This window comes from Neopelma chrysocephalum, unplaced genomic scaffold (genome assembly GCF_003984885.1).
Source record: "Neopelma chrysocephalum unplaced genomic scaffold, ASM398488v2 Primary Assembly neopelma1_72, whole genome shotgun sequence".
Classification (NCBI taxonomy): Eukaryota; Metazoa; Chordata; class Aves; order Passeriformes; family Pipridae; genus Neopelma; species Neopelma chrysocephalum.
This window is the reverse complement of record NW_020897732.1, coordinates 2,532,238-2,553,119: the sequence shown is the minus strand read 5'-3', so window position 1 is coordinate 2,553,119 and position 20,882 is coordinate 2,532,238. Positions and strand designations below refer to the sequence as shown.

The 20,882-nt window shown below is 36.7% G+C and overlaps 1 protein-coding gene across 14 annotated transcripts in view; it reads left to right on the top strand.

Moving 5' to 3' along the window:
• Positions 1-20,882, top strand: part of PARD3 (par-3 family cell polarity regulator) — a 459,681-nt gene that overhangs the window by 359,976 nt on the left and 78,823 nt on the right. Inside the window, exon 23 of one of the 14 annotated variants that reach the window (XM_027686805.1) lies at positions 987-1,139. The exons of the other annotated variants lie outside the window; for them this stretch is intronic. Coding sequence (XP_027542606.1) covers positions 987-1,056 — 70 coding nt within the window. The 3' untranslated portion in view covers positions 1,057-1,139. Of the gene's footprint in view, positions 1-986; positions 1,140-20,882 lie in introns of those variants that run through there. 14 annotated transcript variants of the gene reach the window in all.

Here is a 20,882-nt window from a genome sequence, read left to right as displayed (position 1 = left end):
TACATCTGTTTTCTTGGCTTACTTGTATGAACTTGCAGTTCTGCATTTTCTCAGCTTTACAAAAACTAACACAAAAATCCTAGTGCATGAGGTATTGTTAGCTGATTTGGAGGTTATTAATTTAACTGATAGTAAAACCACTCATTTTGTTTTCTACTTCATTCTTTCCAGAAGTAAAATATTGGACTTTCAGTTAAATCAGCAAAGCAGTGTCTTTGCTTACAGTGTTTGAAATCTGTATAGCTTCTACATGAGGACTGGCATTCATCTTGCGTATTCTGTTCTAGGTGGTAATGGAGTCATTTGTATTTGGTCTTAAGGAAGGTAGCTGTCATGCAGAGTTCAGCTGATTGTCTGTCCAAAACCCTTTGAGGACTGAGATTGTTGCATTCAGCCCTCCACTAGATCTATTTTGCAAGTTTCTTTACATAATATTGATAAAAATATATCCTCTAACATGACAAATAAGAAATCTCAGATGCATTATGGAATGCATACATTTTTACTAAAAGTCAGTAGCACAACTGCCTTTTTATTTTCTCAACTGCATTGTTCTCTTGCGCTGTGTAGAAGGTCTGCTTTTTATATTAAATGAAAATAATTTATATATTGTGTCCATATGTACATTATTTCAGTGAAGGAAGCAAAATAATATGAAAAGATGACAGCTTCATGTGTGTCCTTGAAATTTTGTATTCCTTAGCCATATATATTGGCTGGCACTGGTATACCGAGGTATATATATACATTTGAAATATTGTATATATATATACATACATTCATATCTATCTATATATACATGCATATATATATATTCATATGTGTATATATATACACATATGTGTACATACATATATATATATAAAAATATATAACATTCATATGTATATTAAATATACATTTCAGCACTTTTGTGCCTTTGGAAATCAAAAGAACTTGGTTGGATATGGCTGCCACGTGGTGACTCTTATGGCTGTTTTTGTTAGACCAAAGGCACTGTTTCATGCTGGAGTTGAATGGCATCAATGTCACATCAACAAAAAAAAAGTTCTTTGATGCAAGCCTGGCACAGTGAAATAGAAGACCTGCATGACCTAGCTAACTCTGTGTGATTGCTGATAAAAGAGCCAGGAGAGAGTGAGTAAAACTGAAGATAACGGGGTACTAGGAGAATCTGATGTTAATCATATGGGTAGGACCGAAGAGCAGTGAGGTAGTTTTGCACATTCAGGCTGCTTCTGGAACACGGAGGGCCCTGTATCTCACAGCTGGATCACGCTGTGACAAAAAGAAAGACCCAGCACACACGATGGGCTTGAGCAGAGGGAGAAAAAGCAAGTCAGAGACTGGAATTGGGGTAAGCAAAGCCACCCCTAGCCCTGTGATAAAGGGGGACACATTTGACAAGAAACACCTGGAAAGAAATATTTAATTCAGATGTAAAAATATTAATTTTTGCTATAAATGTGCTCCAAAGTACCTGTTCAGGGGTCTGAGGCATGAAGTTCTGGTGTATGGAGTTTTCTTTTCTCTCTCCTCACATCTTTAACAACTAAACTGTGAAGGTAGTGAATCCCACCTCGTTCAGAGAAACTTTCTGGGGAATGTTGCAGTGATTTGTGCAGGCTCAAAGTTGCCTCTCCCAGAAGTCGGGTCTGTACTTTGGGACCACTGCTGAGAGAGCATGTCATAATGTCATAGAACAGTTTGAGTTGGAAGGGACTGTACAGATCACCTAGTTGGGCATAGAGGAGATGTAACATCTGTGAGGGAGCGGCTTTCAGTCATCCTCAAGGTGTGTGAAGGAAATCTGGGAGCTTGACCCTTTGTAATGTTCAGCAGGAGAGCCTGAATCGTGGCTGAGGTATCTTCCCAAAGGCTCCTCTGTGTTTTACAGGCTTTATCTTAGATTTATTAAGAAAGCATCCTCTGAGCATTTTAAGAAACAGTTGTGACCGTGAGGACCTGAGGTGCTTGTTAACTGTGTTGTCTCCTTGTCCGTAGGATACCTGGCTCCTCACTCCATGGGAATTGTAACTTGTTTCTTGCTATCCCTTTCCAGCAGAGAGACCTTCTCCTTTCACTTTGCATCTCCTATGATGCCCCTTTTGACACCAAGCATCCAAATGCCTTCTCTCAAAGCTCTTCTCCGTGGAGCTCTCTTCTCTGCAGTCTGATTTATCCTGATAATGCCACAAGAAATTTGATAAGGAATAGTTGGTTGAGGTTCTGAATCCTTAAAATATTGTGTACATTAGCGTTCACCTGTGGTGTTATTTTCAATGTCTTTTACCCCTTTGCCCTCCTATTCTTTCCTTTCCTCTGGATGTTTCAGAGGTTACCTAAATAAAAACAGTTGCTTCCAGCCTTTGTAGATGGGAAGGGAAATCACTCTCAGTGTGTTACCCGTGCGCTGAACTGCCAGGAGCTGGTAATGGCCAGGCTGTCTCAAATCTTTAGCACGTTCATATTAAAAGCAGCACTGTTTATATGGGAAATGTTATTTCTATTAAAGTTTGGTGCTTAGTGCCAAACAAAATTTGACATTTTAGTAAGTCCAAAAGGTTATTTAAAAGGCTCTTACAAGGAAGCATATAACAAAATGTCTTATAATAGTTTGCATACCATTGCTGAACATTTATGACAGGTTTTTCCATAACTTGCAAGAGAATTACTGTGCCTGTGTGTGAGGCCTTGTCATGGTTTGTTTTTCTTTAATATTCCCTCAACTTCTCTCTTACTTTCATCAACACATACCACCAACTGTTGTTTAACTGTATCATAGCTTATGAATAATAAAAAAATATATAAACTGCTCATCAGAATAGTGGATAATTTTTTTTTTACACATTTAAGGATATTATGATAACAACTATTATATTGCTTTAATAAGTGATGGTACTGTCATCAACTATCATTTTATAACCTAACTGAAACCAGTATTGAGAACAGGCTTGTTTCTCCTTCTTGGATGTATTTTGTATTTGCATGTATCCCAAGCACCTCAGTTGTAGACAGATAGTACAAAACAGTAAGAAGAACATGGTTATTCCTTAAACTTTGTCCGTTTCTCTAAATTAGAAAGTAGACAGTATATTGTCAAAATACAGCAAAGGAGAAAGAGATGTTAACTTACTCATTGGAGACACACACATCTGTATGTGTGTAAGTGACAATGCTTTACCCATCTTACCAACAATGGCTATTAAAAAAGCCCAACTCTGTAAATAGTAAATTTTATTCAAATATATCCTTACAGGACTTGAAATTGGTTTAGAATTAAATTAATGCATATTTGTGTGGCATCATACTTAAGTCATTAATGGATATTGGTGGGGTTTAGAAGGAAAAGCATTGTTTGGTTTGTTGGTTTGGTTTTTCAGTGATAGTATTCATTAAAGATATAGTTGAAATACAGGAGGTTCTTTATTTTGGGCTTCTTATGTAATCTATGCATACAAGTAGCTCCTGCGAATATTGAAACACTTCAAATTCCAGTTATGCTAGTTATAACAATTCTCTCCAACAGCTCTAAAAAAGTTGTTTACTGTTCTTGATCCTAGAGAATTAAAGCAGATTCTCCTTCTTAACACAGGAGTTTATTGTTCGGAAGAAACGAAGCCCTAGCAATAAATAAATAAATAAAATGAGTAAATATGTTGGGAGTGATTGATGATCAGTATAGCTACATATACATGATCCGCCCTTGCTATATTATCTCCGTCCTATGTACTGATGCATAGAGAGACAGGCTGCTAGGAAGTTTTTTCACTTCTTACGTTAGGCATTAATGAAGCAAAGTCAAGGTCAAATGTATAATCTATATTTATTTTACCGTTCAGGAAAGAAGTATCTTAAGAACTGTGTTCTTGAGGATAAAGTTTTTAACTTAGTTGAAAAATGTCTCTTGTATGTTTTGCATCATACAGAAGAGAACCTGTACGATTGCTCAATACTGTTTTTCATGTGGATGACAATGGTGCTACACAGTGGGGTTTTATAGCAATCACCTGACATCCATAGCTGAGCAGCATGGAGAAAGACAACTCCTAATGGACATTTACTGGCTGTCACTCTGTAATCATTTCCCACCAAGAGTGCATTGTCCTGAAATATAATTGAAATAAAATAGGCACTGTGATGCTGTAAATCTAAATAGCTTGAAAATAGTAGGTTAGACTCCTCCAGCTTGCTGAGGACATTTTAATGGAAACGTAAATACCATAATCATATGCTTTTTGCATGCATTTTGCCATTAAAAAGAAAAAAATGTTCATTTTAGAAGGGAGACCTTTATGAACTTGTTTCTTTTCTATCAGAAGTAGAATCAAGTTATGTCAAAGGAATATCTTGGAACTGAAAATAGCCCCACTTCCTTTATCTGTCATCTGTTTGGTGCAAAGAGGCAAGATACTGTTTTTAAGGTTGGGTCACATACTTTGCTTGCTGCTTTTCCAAAAAGAAATAGAGAACATTTTGTTAAGATGTTAACTTTGATTCTGTTAGTAGTATCTTTGTGCTTAAATTGGCATGAGAGTAATGAAACCTGGAAACTGCATAGAAACACTTTAATATAATATAGAAATATGTAAAAAGTGCAATAAGCAGACCCTGTCTTTCTAGTGTATGTAAAATAACTCTTAGCAATAGCAGAATGGGTCATGAAAGCCATGAAATACTATATTGCCATGCCTGGATAAATATTTGTTAAAAAAGCAGGCTCTTGTGCAGCTATATTAAACTTCTTTATTGGTAGTGTCAGTCACAACAGTGTTCTTAAGTCTGTGGGATCATTTATGCATAGGAATCTGAGCTTACTGCAAGGCCCACCAAAGATAGAGAGGAATTATTACTCAGGGTGGTGCATCCTGTAAATGCTAGGATGTTTCTTAGATGAAGAGATTTTTTGATGGTTCTGGAAGTTGACTTGAAGAGCTCTTTCATGAAGGGAAAGGCCACGGAACTGTAAACCATCTAACCAGTGACATTTAAAACCTGCAGAGCTGTGCAGAAGGCCAACAACCTAGATTGAATAAGATTATGAGTAAGCTCTTCCCTCCTACCTCTGTTTACTTCTCTTCCCTGGTGTGGAAATGTTTTCCTCTGCCTGAATCCCTTGTTCTTCATTGTTTATCACCTTCTGCCATCAGAGCCCTACAGATAATGTGCTACCAGGGGAAAGTACCACTCATGCAGGAGAATACTCAATCAGGTTTTTCAGAGTAGAGAACTGTTTTCTAAGTTCCTTAAATAATCAGTAATGTTTCAGAAATTAGTAGTCATAGGTTTTAAATCCTTACCTTCCAGTGAGTGTCACTCTTTTGTGGCATTTTGAAGCTTCATTCCTCTGAGAATCCTATTTCTGGAAAGACTTTCCTGACCTAGAAAACAGCACATATACCATTATGGCATAATCAAACAGAATTTCCAAAACAACCTGCTGGAGAGCAGTGGGTTAATGAACTATTTGCAGTTCTCTAACGTGTAAAACTGAAAATAATACTTGGAAGTCATTGTGGTATTTTTCCTCCTCTGTCTGTGATAACCCAAAGAAGGATTAGTTAGAGCCTCTGTGAGACTCTTCATGGGGTTTAATTTCACTTTAGCACTAACACATTGGGTTTTTTGTTTCTCTACCCTTCATCCTATAAGCCAGTAATCCTTGCCCCCAGGACTGCCTAAAAATTAGCTTGGTCTGTCATAGACCTGTATATTTAGAACCCAATAGACACTATTAGCATTGGCATTTTATTATCTTAGGTTGGTTGTTTTCTTTTGTTCTTCCATCTTGATAGAATATAAGACAAGTTTTAATATAAATTCATGAGGATTTATGTAGGCTCCCTATTGTGAAAGTATGCAATTGCACTCCCCTCTTTGGGTTACCACTTTGGTGGAATAAATGGCAGACTTACAGTGGACTCTATTCAGGTCTCCCATTTTAATTACTTGAAAGTCCTGGTTTCTCTCTGAATAGATACCAAGCACTGATACTGTTGTGAGAACCGTGTCTTTCTCCATTTACCACAGCCACAGCCTCACTGAAAACCCAGTGGTTTCTCTTCCCCTCTCCTCTGGTCGGCTTGCCATGTAATCTGAAGTGTGACAGATGTTTGTTTGTTTTTACAAAAGCAGCTCCAGTTAGTACCTCTACAAATGGTTGCAGTGGGAAAATGCACGGAGAGATAAGAGAGATGAACTTCCTGCTCCGGGTTACAAGACGAGGGGGTGAAGGGGGGCCCACCCAAACTTGCCCTTCGTGCCCCTGTTCTGAGCGACTGCGGATGGGCCCCCTTTGCTGGAAGTTGGGAGTATCTGCATAACTTTGTGATTGTCAATTCTTTTGAGTGCAGATGAGAGACTATGTATAAAAGGTGGACCAAAACCTGTCACTCCTCATCCATTTAGGGGTATAATATATTAGTATTTTTAATACGTTGTAACTCAGTTATGCATAGAATTTTTTGTTGGTATATTAGTGCAATTTGCACACAGATATAGATCAGTTGGGTCTTTTATTGCTTGAAGAAAAAAAGAAATGAACCTTTACATTTTTTCAGATGGTAGGAGATAACATTTAATTAAAAAAAAAAGAAAACTATAATTATATATCCTAGTATGAAACAAAACAAGTTGCAAAAGCAATGAGAGGCAACGTCTCAGGCATCTAATGGTTATCGTATGGCTTGAGACTGCAGTCCAAAAACCCAGCTGTGTCTGTAACATGCACATCTTTATTTCCCACTAATGCCATCAATACAATTTGAAGTTCTTCATCCTGAGAAAGTTATGGAGAATATTTGAGTACACAAAGCTGAAAAAGCAAAGGCTTTCCCATTCATTAAATGAAGTGCTTTGATCCTACCAGTGTAAACTGTTAAAATCTGTTCTTTGCAAGTTCTTCTAACCAAAATTTGGATTGTGAACTGATGTTGTGCAGCACTTGAACACCATAATTTAATCAGTTTAATTTGTTGTTGCTATTGAATGTAGCCCTTTCTAAATAGAATACAAATTTATGATTTTTCTGTCTTTTATGTCCCTCCAGTCAACCCATCTGTTCCTCTTTGGTGAAAGATTCAGGCTTCTCCTTTCCAAGCATTTAAAGGGCTAGAGGTTTTGCATTTTAGATTTGTCTGGTTATAGGAGAGGGGTGTACAAGCAGGGCTTGGAGAGAGTGCTGTGTGTTCACCAAATTCTGCCTTTTTACTTGCTAAAACTAAATATGTGATTTGAAGTTACATCTTTAAAATAATGTAGTTTATTGGATGAACAGTAGAACATTCTTCTAGTATTGGAGAGTTTGAAAAGTTTTTCCTTATTTTCTATTTTTATGAGTGATACTCCTTCAGAGATGAGACAAACTAAATTTAACTCCATTGTTTATCCTTATGGCCAGTATTATTTGTTTATGTGACTTACAAATCATCCTGCTTATGGTTGAACTATTTTGTCACTGGCGGAAGTGGTGGAGTCTAATTGTGGGGAGGAATCCTCTGCAATAAATTTTAGGAAGGAAAATAGCATCACTACGTAAAGGTTATAGGGGGAGCTGGTTGGTTCCTTTTAAAATCTTGTAAACTCATTGAATGAGTGCTTATGAAACATATCACATTGGCAACCCTGGAAACTGAGGAATTGCTGAAAGATCTCGTTTCAGTTTGTTCTTGGTTGGAAAGCTGAAAAACTGTGCTTTTCCACTCGTCACTCAGAAAACAGTGTATATTACCACAGCCTTATACTTCATGGTATATTGTTAAAGAATTGGTTTATAAAGTGTTTGAAGTCTTGTTCCTTAAGGCTCAAACACTATGATGTGAAACATTGAAAGGTTTCTTGCATGACCTATTTTATATGATTAGGTATTTCTGAAAAATATCAGACATTTCTAACATCAGACTTACTTGCCATAATTTTTTTTCATTCTTTAAAATACTAGTGACATTTAAATAGCTTTTCAATCTGATGTGTTCATATGAGTCTTTCTTACATGATGGATATATGAAATGTTATTATGGTAAATAGATGACATATTTGTAATGGATAGGTAATTTCATCTGCCTGGAGTTTAGATGGTGATATAACATATAAGAATTTATGAAAGAAAAAAACGGAGGAGCAGATTTTGCTTCATTTTAATTTATGTGTATAGTTTGGTAACAATAATGCATGTCACGCCTGAGTTGCATTGCATTCTGTAATGAAATGTCTTCTGTGTGCAACAATTCAGTCTTGATTACAGCCTTCCCTCATTCCTAGGTTTCCCTTTAGAAGGAAGCACAGTACAAACTGGGATGAAAAGACAACACATAATTTCTACTACCAACATTTAAAAAAAGCAATTAGAATGTATAGAACTTCAAGGGATGTAAGAACTAATGTCCCTCAGACTTTTCATTTCCACTTATCTGTGGGAAGGAAAGAGCTCTGACCTGGCAAACAAAGGAGACAGAAAATATTAGCATCAGTCTTTATTTTGCTAGACATAGTTCATGGCTCATTAATAGTTATGGTATATATTACTGGGTATTATATGCTGCAGAGAAAACAAGTAGAAGTTGCCTGTCATTACTTTGTAATTGTGTTAGTAGATATAGTCTGGGGGGGAAAAAAACAAAAAAGGAAAAAGAGAAGGTTTATCTGTATATTATTTTGTACACCATCTTAAACTGTGCTGTGTCTGCTTGCTTAAGATAAACTCTATGCATATTTGCTAAAATGTTGTCAAATCAACCCACCTGTTTCTAAGGATTGCTAAATGCCCATCAAGGAATGGAGGGGCAAGCTGAAGCTATTTTAATTAGCAAAGTGTGATTTAAAGGTTGCTAAAATCAAAAAGAGCTTATTCATTTTTCATCAATAATAATTTTTCTTAATATTTCATCAAAACCTGCTGATTTGGAGACCACCTTCTGGGCTTTGATTCATTATGACTGCAGACATAATTTAATTTTTCCCCCTTTCCTCATTCTGTGATATGCTCTTTCATCTTTGAGACATTGTTAAGATGTTTCTAACATTCACAGATTGCTAATTGGTCCAACTTTTTTTAAAACTGTACTTAAGACAGAGGTTTCTTTTTTGTGGAAGCAGTTTTCCATACATTTACTTTCACTAATGTTTTCTTCAATCTCTGTATATGATAAAGTATAAGTTCTCAAAAAGACATTGAAAATTGAGGACATGTACTTTTTTATATATGGCAAGTGAGGCAAAAGTATTAGAGATGTGATAGAGGGAAATTAAGAGAGTTGGTACAGTCATTAAGATTGCACAGTCACTATGTTAGGCCTTTACAGTTCATCTAGAACTAACTTGGAATTACATGTAAGTAATGTTTTTTTATCTAAATCTTTGGGGGATCATGAAGAAAAACAATTATGGGAATTTATGCAAAGGCATTTTGTGAAAGGATGTACAATTAAAAGAAATTGCTCCTTTCACTTTAGTAGAGCTATTCATCTAAGTTTTGTCTACATAATCATACTCTGGTAATTTCTAGTCCCCAAATGCATTTGTGTTATTATTTTGAGATTCATAACCTGTTTCTTCTTAGGAGATCTCCCTGTAGAGCAATATCCAGGAAACTTTCCATTCATGCACCATGTTAAAACAACAAGTGGTTGGTTACTCAGCAGCAGCAGAACATAGGGGGTTGAAGCAGTCCAAGTGCTATGGGCTGTACCCTGATCCTTTTTTCCAATCCTGTGGTTGGAAAACAGTCAAAATCTTTATTTTCCTTTGCTCCTCTCTCACTTGTGAAATGTGTCACACTGGGTGGATGCAGCTGATGTCCAAGGCACAGTAATTTAGAACAGGGCCATCTTTTGCTTTTCTTACATGTAGCCATTTTCCTCAATCCAGCCAAATAGAATTTCAAAAAATGTCCTCTGTGTCTTGCTTAGATGGTCAAAGCTAGGTTGTTTCTCCTGTGAAGCCACACTGAACAGTTCATGCAAACTGAATTTCATTAGCTTTCATTAGTTGCACTATTCTGCTGTAGTTAAAACCGCTGCAGCTCAAGATGTCAGAATTTAACAGGAAAACAGGTAAAAGTGACATAGCATTCAGCGTCAGGAATTATCCTACTTTATTGGAGCTCATGCTGACGTTTTTTAGTATTCCTTCTCAATCTCAGATGCCTCCATCTTTTGTGTAGCATGTCATATGTGTGTGTCCACATTCAGTAGAGCACATACACATGTGCAGAATGCAATACAGATACAAGAATGTGTTTAGCTGTGGCAGTATTTGTGTGTGTGTGTTTATGTCTGTCTGTATGTTTTTGTATTAAAAAAATCTCTAAAAATTCCTCTGCTCCAAAGGAAGTGACCTCCAGAGCTCGTCTAGTCCAACCCCCTGCTCAAAATGGGTTTGGTCAGGTCAGGTTGCTCAGGGCTGCAATTGTGTCCTCAATATCTCTGAGGATGGAGATTTCATCCAGCTCTGTGAGTGCCTGTTCCAGTATTTGACCAGCTTCATGCTAAAAAACAAAGGCAAAAATAAAAAGCTTTTTATATCAGAGTTTCCTGTGCTCTCGTTTGTGTCCATTTTCTCTCATTCTATTGCTGTGCAATTCTGAGAAGAGTCTGGTGTGTGTGTTTTTAAAAAAAAATAAAAATCAAAATTAAAGAATCAGTTTTTATAACATTTGGAATATGAAACAACAGATTTGAATTTTTCAGGCATCAAAAGAAATTTTTAAAATAATAAGAATTACCTTAAAAATAGTTGTTATCATTGAACTTGTCCTAGAATGATTGCCAGCCTTGGCTTTTTTTCTTGTATCACCTATTGTATTTTCATATTTCAGAGTTACATTTAGGTAGGTGGCTTGTTTCTCATAAATTATTTTGAAAACATATGTTATCTTTTTCTCCACTACACTATTCAAAACTTGAAGAATAAGTCTGAGAACAAAGCATAATTCTTGATTCTTCTTGAAATACAGGAAGCTGCCTAGGAAGCTGACTTTTCTCATTTAATTCACAGGTTTTGTATTGTGCTTACAACATTCAGCTCCACCAAAAATGATGCATCTGAAAGTACCTTTAAAAATGACTCAGAGCTGTGTGTGCTATTGGATTGCAAGTGCTCCTTATACGTACTTAGTTCTTGCTTTTCAATCAGTCTCATTCTGCTGGTAGAGAATTGTGTTGCTGTGCTGCACAGGCCGGATTGCTGCTGTGTGGGATGTGTGGCTCTGACAGCCTTTCTTCTGCTAAAGGATTTTCTGTATTTCTCTTTAAACACTGAGGTTCTGCAGCTCATCTGCACAATTTCCTGGACAAAAAGAGATCATAACTCCCAGAGAAATGATACTGTGTTAGCAGGGAATTTTGAAACAAAGGCTTCTAACCATTTATCCAAGTCCTGGTCGCTACATTCATTCTACAGCTAAAATTTACAGATGGTGAGTGCTGCATTGCGGGAGTGGAGGCTCAGGAGACACGAGGTCTCCTGTGGAGCTGAAGGGCTGCACCGGAGGAGGGAGCGGGAAATGAGGCAACTCTCCTGTGGAGATCAGGAGCACTGCAGGATGGGGATCGGGGAGAGGAAGCTACCTGCTGAGCTTGCTGTGACAAAGGGGAGCCAACTATCCTCTCACCTGCAGAAAAAAAAGAAAAAGAAAAAAGAAATTAACTGCCCTCCTTGTAAGCACCAATGAAGCATAGGATGGTCTGTGCAGGGTTGTCTTTTATCTAGATAGTATGTTTCCAGGACCCTAAAGAACTTCATAACCTTTAATGGGACTTGTAGTTGATATAATGACCACCCCTCAGCTGAACCCCTCCCCACTCCCTGCACTGACAGGCAGTTACCTGTACAGTGACACGCTGCTGCTGTTTAATTGCACATAAATCAGGGCCAGGGGCTGGAGACAAGCCAGGAGAGTATGGAAGGACAATTTAAGTGCCTAAGGTAATTACCTGGGCTGGAACATGGCCAGGGCATCAAGGTTAAGACCTGTATGCTTGTGAGAAATGCCTGTTGATATTCTTCCAGAAACCGTTTTCTACAGAGTTACAGAAAAGACCCTTTTAGTTACTTAGTCTGATTCCCTCTGTACACGGAATTGGCTCTTACTGTAGTATATTCCACCACTCCTGTAGAGAACATGGAAATGAGGTTTGGCCAATAGCATTATATGGGCTCTTTCTTTTATAGGTCTTGTTTGAGAAGACAATTGCCTGGTATATAAGCGAAATTTTTTTTTTATCACCTGCATGTTCTCTTGAATGTACTAAGGTCTGTGGCAGAGAGACATAAACAGTCTGAGATTCACAGTACCTATCTGAGGGTGTCCCTTGAGATCCTAAGTAAGGAGGAAAAAATTATTTTGATGTGTGTTCCTCAGTCACAAAACAAGGTAGATTAACTGCTGCTGAGACCTCTGTTGTGGTTTAGACTGCTGCAAAAACAAAAACAAGCTCAGCTATCACCACATCACACATAAAAGACACAAAGCCTTAACATCTTCCTTTCCTTCTTTGTTTGCAGACAAATGCAACATCTCTCCTTTGGTGAGCTTAATCATATTTTTCATATTTCAATCTCTTAGTTCATTACTCCATCTTCAGTCAATTTATGTTCTCTTTACCATTTGAAGCAACTCAACAGTCACATCCTTCAGCAGTCTGCCTGAGCTGCTCAAACCTGCAACACTGAGAGAAGAGCTGCATGCTGCCTCCAGTCATAAAAGAACTCTGAAAAGTGTTTTTCCATTTATTTATCACTCAGGTATTTATCCCATCTTAAAATCCCCCTTAAAATCTTAAAATACTTTCATCTGAAGATGGCTAGCACTTGAATAACTATCTCACTAGTAGGAGGAGAAATAAATTTTGTTCTGCTCTTGACCTTGTTTTTGATGAGTGTTTTTCATTTGTAAGAAACCTACAGCATTTCACAAGGTACTGCACAGTCTGTCCTAATTTCATATTATGCCTATCAGTGTTACCTGAGCAGCTCTTCAGAGGAGATCTGCAGAACGTTGTGTCTATTTGTCATGTGAGACTGAATGCGGACATCTAGAAGGAAAACTTTCATTCCTACAGGTTGAGCCATTCTCAGTAGCTGTGGCTGCAATATTTGTATTCCTTACAGACAAGTACTGAAAAGGACTTCTGCACATTCAGCAGTTGGTTACACAATATCTAACATTAAAGCTAAGCAGTTTAAGATCTGATTTTTATTTTTTTGTTACTACTGCTTTTTATGGTTGACAGCATAGTGATCATTAATATTTCACTGGCATTTATTATAAAAGAGAATTATATTGTAATGTTAGAGGGAAATGTTGAAACTCATATGAGATTTTAAATCACTGTGTACCCAGACTGACAAATTGTGCTAGCATATAAGAAATAAAAGGAACTAAGAGAAGTTTAAAATCATGTGAGCAGAGAAAGGCAGTTTTATGCAGTAAATAAATATGATATTAAGAAGGATGACGTGACGGAAATTGTTGATGTGGGAGGAACATGTCAAAATCAGAGGAAATGAAAGTTAGAAGCATCAGGCTGAGGACTAAGGGTGAGAATGTGCCTGTGTGTCCAAGGCAAAAAGAGCTCCCAAACATGGGACTTGGAGATGATAAGTTGAAGATATTTATAGAGGGTAAAGAAAGGTAATAATTACATTTCAGCAGTCCTTAATCTATGTTGGTAAGCTTCTTGGCTGTGATATAATTCACACACAATTCACCAGAATACAACCAATTAAATTCTGCTGTAATACCTTTTTTCCCCATATGAGCTCTCCTTCAGGATTCACCTGATATTAGGCAAAGATATCTGAGCTTATTTATTCCCACTCTTCCACTTCAGCAGTGCTGCAGATACAAAAACAAATCCTTGACTGCTGCATCAAGTCATCTAAATTCAGCTGTTCTTCCCTTTGGTGCCACATCAAAACAACTTAAAGAGGCATAAAACAGCAGGAGCTGCAATGTAGGTGTTCAGGTTCTTGCTGCTTGGTCACATTACTATCTTGCTGTAACTGCAAGGGTGTTGCAAACTTGATTAAAAAAATTAATGATGAGAAACAAAGGGATGAGCAAAGAGAACAAAAGAAAAAAGTGAAGAGACCGTGCAAGAAGTTTATTGCGTGCAAAACATCCAATTATCCCTCAGAGCCCAAATCCCTTGTCTAATTGCCTAAGTTGATCCTTCAGGACTGAATGGATTAAACGAAATAGCAGGGCTGGTGGAAAGCAGCCTATGGGGGGCATTTTGTGAACAGGCTTGCATGAACAGCAGAATAGAGTTTCTATTTGTTTCTGTGTGTCTGGGCCTTCTGGTATCAAAAGAGGAAAAAGGAATGAAAAATACAAGGGCTTTTGATTAGGAAGTAGTCCCTTTGGTTCAGATTCGAGGCACTGGGGGATGCTGGAAAACCTGTCCTGATACTTTTTATGCTGTGTTAGTCTATGTGGCATCTCTCTCTCTGGGATCATAAACTCTCACTTTACACTATATTAAGTTCATATGGAAAATGGAGGGAAAAGAAAAACTTCTTCAAAATATCTTACTACAAAATCAGTAGACACTGGAGAATGTCTGGATTGAGCTGGTGTTAAAATGAGAGTGAGTGGCAACCTGGATCCTCGTCTCACAGCAGTCATGTGTGCCAAACATACCGGAGCAAAGACGACTGTCAGGCTTAATGTACCTTAAAGGACTTCTGTTTAATATATTCCTCTGCATACACACCAGATAAAAAAGAGTCCTATCTAATACTCTAGTATCTCACTCTGTTATGCAAAATATCTCCTGCAATTATCCCCTCTAGAAAACATCAGACCCCTTCCTCCTAAAACATTAGGGGTAGAAATATTATGAAGGGAAAGAAAAGAAGAATCTCCTGCAGAAGAGTGTAAAGCAGAGGAAATCAATCTTCTTCCAGTCTTGTTTCCTGTTGGCCAAATCCTTCAGTTTTGCCCAGTACTTTGCCCTGTGAAAAAGGATGTTTAGAACACAAACCTCAAGCAGTGATGCTATCTTACTTTTATTTATATAATGCCACAGAGTGTGGTGGAGCACTTTATAAAGTTCATAATAAGATCAGGTTGTCTTACAGTTGTTATGTGAAATGTTAAGATGTAGCACAGCATTAGAAAGAAAGGAGGCGACAGAAATGTTAGCTGGTTCATTTGGATGTCCTCAGGTGACATCGAGCTGAGAAATTAATTTCCTGAGAGAAGCCTGCAGCAGAATGGAAACATTATCTTAACTGGAAAGGGCTTAGCAAGGAGGACAGAAAAAATAATGTTTTCTAAGCAGTCCTAGACCTGACTGATACCTGCTTATGCCTTCCTTACTTATACCTCAAATTTTTGTTAATATTAATAGTTTTTAAAATTCCTACGCAGTTATTTCATCAAGACCTTTTTCCAACCTACTCTGTGGTGAACACTGAAATGATTCATGCAGTCATACTGTTCTGACTGAATAATTGATACATTTTGACAGGCTGAATGTACAATGGATTACATTTGCTTCTCAATATATATATATGATGATTAACACGACTAGTTCTTATGTGTGTTCATCAAGGGGAGAAAATGTCCCAAAGAGAATATTATTTGATGGTTCAACGAACTGAACTTTGATAGTGCACTTAAGACTGTTGATAGCATTAAGGTCGTCTTGATGGTTTGATCTGTCAAATTAGAAAATTTCACAAAGTTAGAGAGAAAACTTGTGAAATATAGAGAACTTAAAGAAATGCCATTGATATGTTTAGATCCAAATGTTCTCATTCTAAATTCTAGTCTTAACTCCTAGAGGATGAATGGATATCTCTGAAATACTCTGATTTAATGTGGTTGCATTGAACCTAAATCTGTCGGGATGTGTCCTAGCCAAAGCTAAAGAGGTTCCACAAAAAATAATTCAAAGCTTTAAAAAGGAGGTTATTCATGCCTAAATTAGAAAGCCAAGCTATCTATATAGCCAAAGGAAAGAGCTAGTATCCTCAGGAGGGCAATTCAGAGCATCCAAGTGCGATAGCTTTAGGCAGAGTTGTAAATGCTCCCTACCCATACATATTAATCCTGCCCCGAGGTCATTTAGTTACCAAGTTGATATGAACTCTTTAAGTCCGAAGTCAACCAAGCTTCCTCTCTGTGCATGGTTCAATTGAAAGTTCATTCAGTGAAGGCTTGGCCATCCATAGCTGTCCAGGGATTGTCTGGTTTGCTCTGATGATGTTGTATAACCCTGATGTTGTAGTGAATGAGCATCACTTTTTCATTCAGCTTTGCAATGCTGAAATTCTCATTAAATGGAGGCACTGAGGACATTCACACACAGTTAATATAGGTATTAAGAGAGAGAAATCTCTATGTAGTGCATAGATAGAGATATCTCCACAAGGAAAATCAAAGCACTTAAGGAACATGCCTTTCTCTAATGTCTGTGTAGGAAATCTGTTTTCCATAACATACAAACTGAAAATTAAATATGTAAATATCCCATGAAAGGCAAGTGCAATGCCTAAATGTAAATGTTTGGAGCAACTTTGGATGCCCTAAAGCTCACAAATCCAGCCTGCAGCTCCAGTCAAAAAGGATCTGTGGCTGCTGTTTCATATCTGCCATTCCTATGGAAATAAGTCTTTGTGTCACTAAAATGACACTTAGATTTCCATGTTTAGGCATCTGAGTTGATGATACTCACCAAGTGACTTTTAGCTACAATTAAAATAGTCCAGGGGAAAGTTGAACCAGATTTGTCTACATGCAAGATGAGGCTTAAAACCACTGCACCTGCCCGTCCTTTCCTGTCAGTTAGATCAGTCTCTGTCCTTGTTCCTGTGCATAAGGAGGCAAAGTATTATGTCTGAATTTGACAGTGTGTGGATGGCTACTGTGTACTCTCAAATACTCCAATGCACTTAAATGTGATAGGATTTAAATACATGTAAATGCTAAATGTTTTATGTAAAACAAATACTATCTAAAGGATTTCCTTTACAGGATTTTAATCATCAAGTACTTGGATCTTTCATTTACCTCTCTCTCTCCTTTCATCATAAAGTGTTTTCTGGGGCAGGAATATATGCAAGAAGAAAAGAAGTGAAGATTCAGCTTGCTGAATCTGGCCAGTTTTAGAATGTTTCTGGGCGTGCGTTCTTCTGGAAACTCTTCATTAACTAAACTCTGCCTGTTTCACTAAATTCAAAACTTTTTCTTTAAGATTACTTTAATGCATGGATGTCTGTTATATCTAACCAGCTGTTTGTTTCTGATGGCTATTTAAATATCATAGAGCCATAGATATGATTACCAAATTGAAAATTAACTGGGTTTTCTTTTGTTTTTAAGAAAGATTTTGTTTCCATATTGTACATTTTATTGTATAAAATTTTATATGCTTCAGTGAAAATAATGCCTAAATTGTTGAAAATATCTATTTGTAGCTTTTGAGTAAACTCTGCTGTGCAATCTTTACACACTCGAATTTGAAAACTAAATGTTGTTTACTGACACTTCCTCAGCAATTTTGGTTGTATGTGATAGCCCTAATTTATGGCTGTACCTCTGAATGGCTGCTAGAGAATTTGCCTTTCTAGGACAAAATAGTAATTTTATACAGTCATCTTCTTTTACATGTTCCATTAATACCATTTACTTAAGTGAGATGAAAACCTGTTTTGCAAAGTATTTTGAGAATCTGTAAGACTATAAGAATTTTTGCTTTATGTAGATAATATAGTATATGATAGATTGGGGGAGACATTGCTCAGACAATAATTTGAAACAGCATGTAAGAATTTTGATACCTCAACAACTGTAATATTGCTTAAAAAGTCATGGTGTAATGTAGTCAATCCCTTAATATGCAATAATGGATTATTTTAATATTTGTAATGGAATTTTTCTCACTTGATTATTATAATTGGCTCTATAAGTAACACATTTTAAAAATTTTATGTTGGCAGTACCAGCATAACAAAGGATTTACTTAACATGAGAGAAATGCAAAAATATGTTGTTTTACTTCATACGCAATAATTATTAATGGAAAGTTGTTTCATAAATTATTTTCGAAAGGATACCCATCTTTTCAAGCAGTGGTCTTTACTACTATCAAACTCTGAGAGCTGTTCCGATTATGATGTGATAGGTTTCTCAAAAGAGGGAAATAGTTTATTCTCCCTATTAGTAGTGCATGGGGCAAAAATATTAGATTTACAGTGGAAGTTAAAAAGACATTTTTGTTAAGTGATAAAGAGGTTGAAGCACTGGAAGTAGATTACTTGTAAGAGGTTATGGTTTTCTCCAACATCAGAAATCTTTATGGTCGTGTCAGACTGGCATAACCAGGTATAGCTCATTTTCCTCAGAGCAAAAGACTTTCAGGTCCCTTCCAGCTCTACTCTTCTTTATATGGTATAAATGGAAAGAATCCCCAATGGAAAATGGTTTGAATTTTTTTTTGTAAGGATATTAATATTTTTCTGCTAGTCATGTAGGATTATGTGATTCTTTAAAAAAAATATTTGGCCATGTAAAATAATTTTTTGTGTTATGCTACTAGTTGTTTTTATTATTATTATTATTATTGTTGTTGTTGTTGTTGTTTTGTTGTTATTTCATAGTAGTAGTTACATAATAAGTTTTGGAGAATGTTTTGCTGGGACTAAGAGAAAAGAGAGCTGTTAGAGGTGATAACATGGACCCTTTGTGCTAAATAGTTCAAAATAGAGTAAATTACCTTGCCCTTAACATACACTCAATATGTTATAGGAAGTTGAAACTTCAGAGCTAGTGCTCTAAAAATTTGTACAGAAATAGATTTGCCAGAGAGGCAAATGTTTACTTTTTGTGTCCGAAAAAAAAGAAAAGCTGTAACTACTGTTTTAAACTGCTGCTATAATAAATATTTTTAAATAAGTATATTGCTTTGGGTTCTTTAAGAAACACCTCATTATTACTGCAGTGATCTTCAGGGTGCTTTTAATCAGAAAATCATGTAAATTGGTAGACTAGTTGGCAGCTAATAGACTTCAAGCTTTGGATGAATTATTTTGTGCTCATACAAGTAATAGGTATATTAAATCTGAGCATTTCATCATCAAATCTCTAATACAAGTGAAACACATTGAATAGTCATACTTAGCACTTGCAAAGTGCTTTGCTGCTCTGAAGCATTGCACAGACAATTGCTATTGAAACCTTGTGAGTTGTTATCACTGCCTCAAGAAAAAATATCTACCCAGCTAAAGAGGTCAGTAATGCAAATTGCATTGATGGGAAGTGTGTATCAAAGAGTTTTCTTTATACACTTGTACTCTTCCCTGAATATTTGCTATTATAAGACATGGAGCAGATGAACCTTTTCTGTGATCCAGTCCAACTGTTTTTAAGGTAGAAAAACTATGTCACAACAAAAACAAACAAAAAAGCATAAATAAGAAGTCTATAGTTTTGTGAACTCAATTGCATACATAGTTTACTGACTTCTTGAATCCACTTGCAGGCACTTAGTAAAGTAAAGGGGAATCATCAAGTCCAACTGTTAACATAAAAGTTTTATTTATGTTAATTGACTAAGATGAATGACACAGATATAGATGTCTTTATTTTATTAGGTGAATTCCACTCTCTTGTCTGACTCCAGACACTCATGAAGTTTCCATTTAAATCTGAGACTATATGCCCTTTACTGACAGTAGTGAAAAACTACCTAAAACTGCATGTAGTTACCATGCAAGTACCCAAATTTTAGCCTGGGGCATGGTGGATGGGGTGTTTTTATTTTATCACTAATGAAGACAGGTGGTAGAAGATGAAGATGGGCTTTGGGGTTGCCTCTAGAGACTATCAGTTTCAGCGGCCATGGTAAAGTTCCCACCACTTCCAAGCTGTCTACCATTCAACACCTCACTTACTGCTTAGTGTAGCACTGTTTAGAGCTGTGGAGGAGAATGTTAATCATGCAATTTATATACTAAATTTTTCTGGCCAAATATTGTTCACTACAGTTTTCTGACTGCTTCATATTAAACTTCTCTAGCCTTATTTTCAACTGCTTGCACCACCTGGCTGCATACTATCCTGCATCAGAGAAATATTCTCGGGTCAAACACGAGAAAAGCAGGTTATTCAAAAACATAAACCACTTAATCTGAATCTTTTTTCCCTAAACTGGCTGTCAGATTGTTGTGTGAAAGCAGCATTGGAAACCTGGTGCTGTACACCACCCCACGCGCAAAGCGTAGCTTTGAGCTGGGTGTGTTGCTGTTCCTGCTTCCAGATTGCACCGAAAGATCAGGCCTTATGTCACACACAGAAGTGGGGTTTGCTGGTTTAGATTCAATTGCATTCCATCAGTGCTCTAGATTTTATTATCATCAAAAGAAACATTCAATTCACCTGCCATTTAATCTCCCCTCTTCTTCCTCTCCTATTCAAGACTGAAAACAAATGTTGAATGAAATTATTTTAAACCCACACATTTGAGACATATTAAACCTAATCTTTCTTGTCCTAGGTTGTTGGAAGTTGTCTGCTTTGTCAATTATCAACATGCTTGCTTCTGCTGGACTTTTTATTCAGCACTCTTCTGTTTCATTATAGAAAAGTAAATTAGAATTGTGGGTTTAGAATATATTTGCTCTCTTTTTGTGCAGTCTTTCTGAAAAATATAATTGTTATGTTTTTACATATTTGGATTTTTAATCTTCAGCCTAAAATTTGTCTCGCACACTGGCAAGATGCATTTACTTGTGGAACTCCACAATGTCTCTTCAAGAAAATCCATCCTATACTACAATCCCTCAGTATTTATCTATTAGATTTCTCATATATTTACTTACTGCTTAGAAATAATTTTAGCAATCACTATATATATATTTTTAAAAATAATGCATCC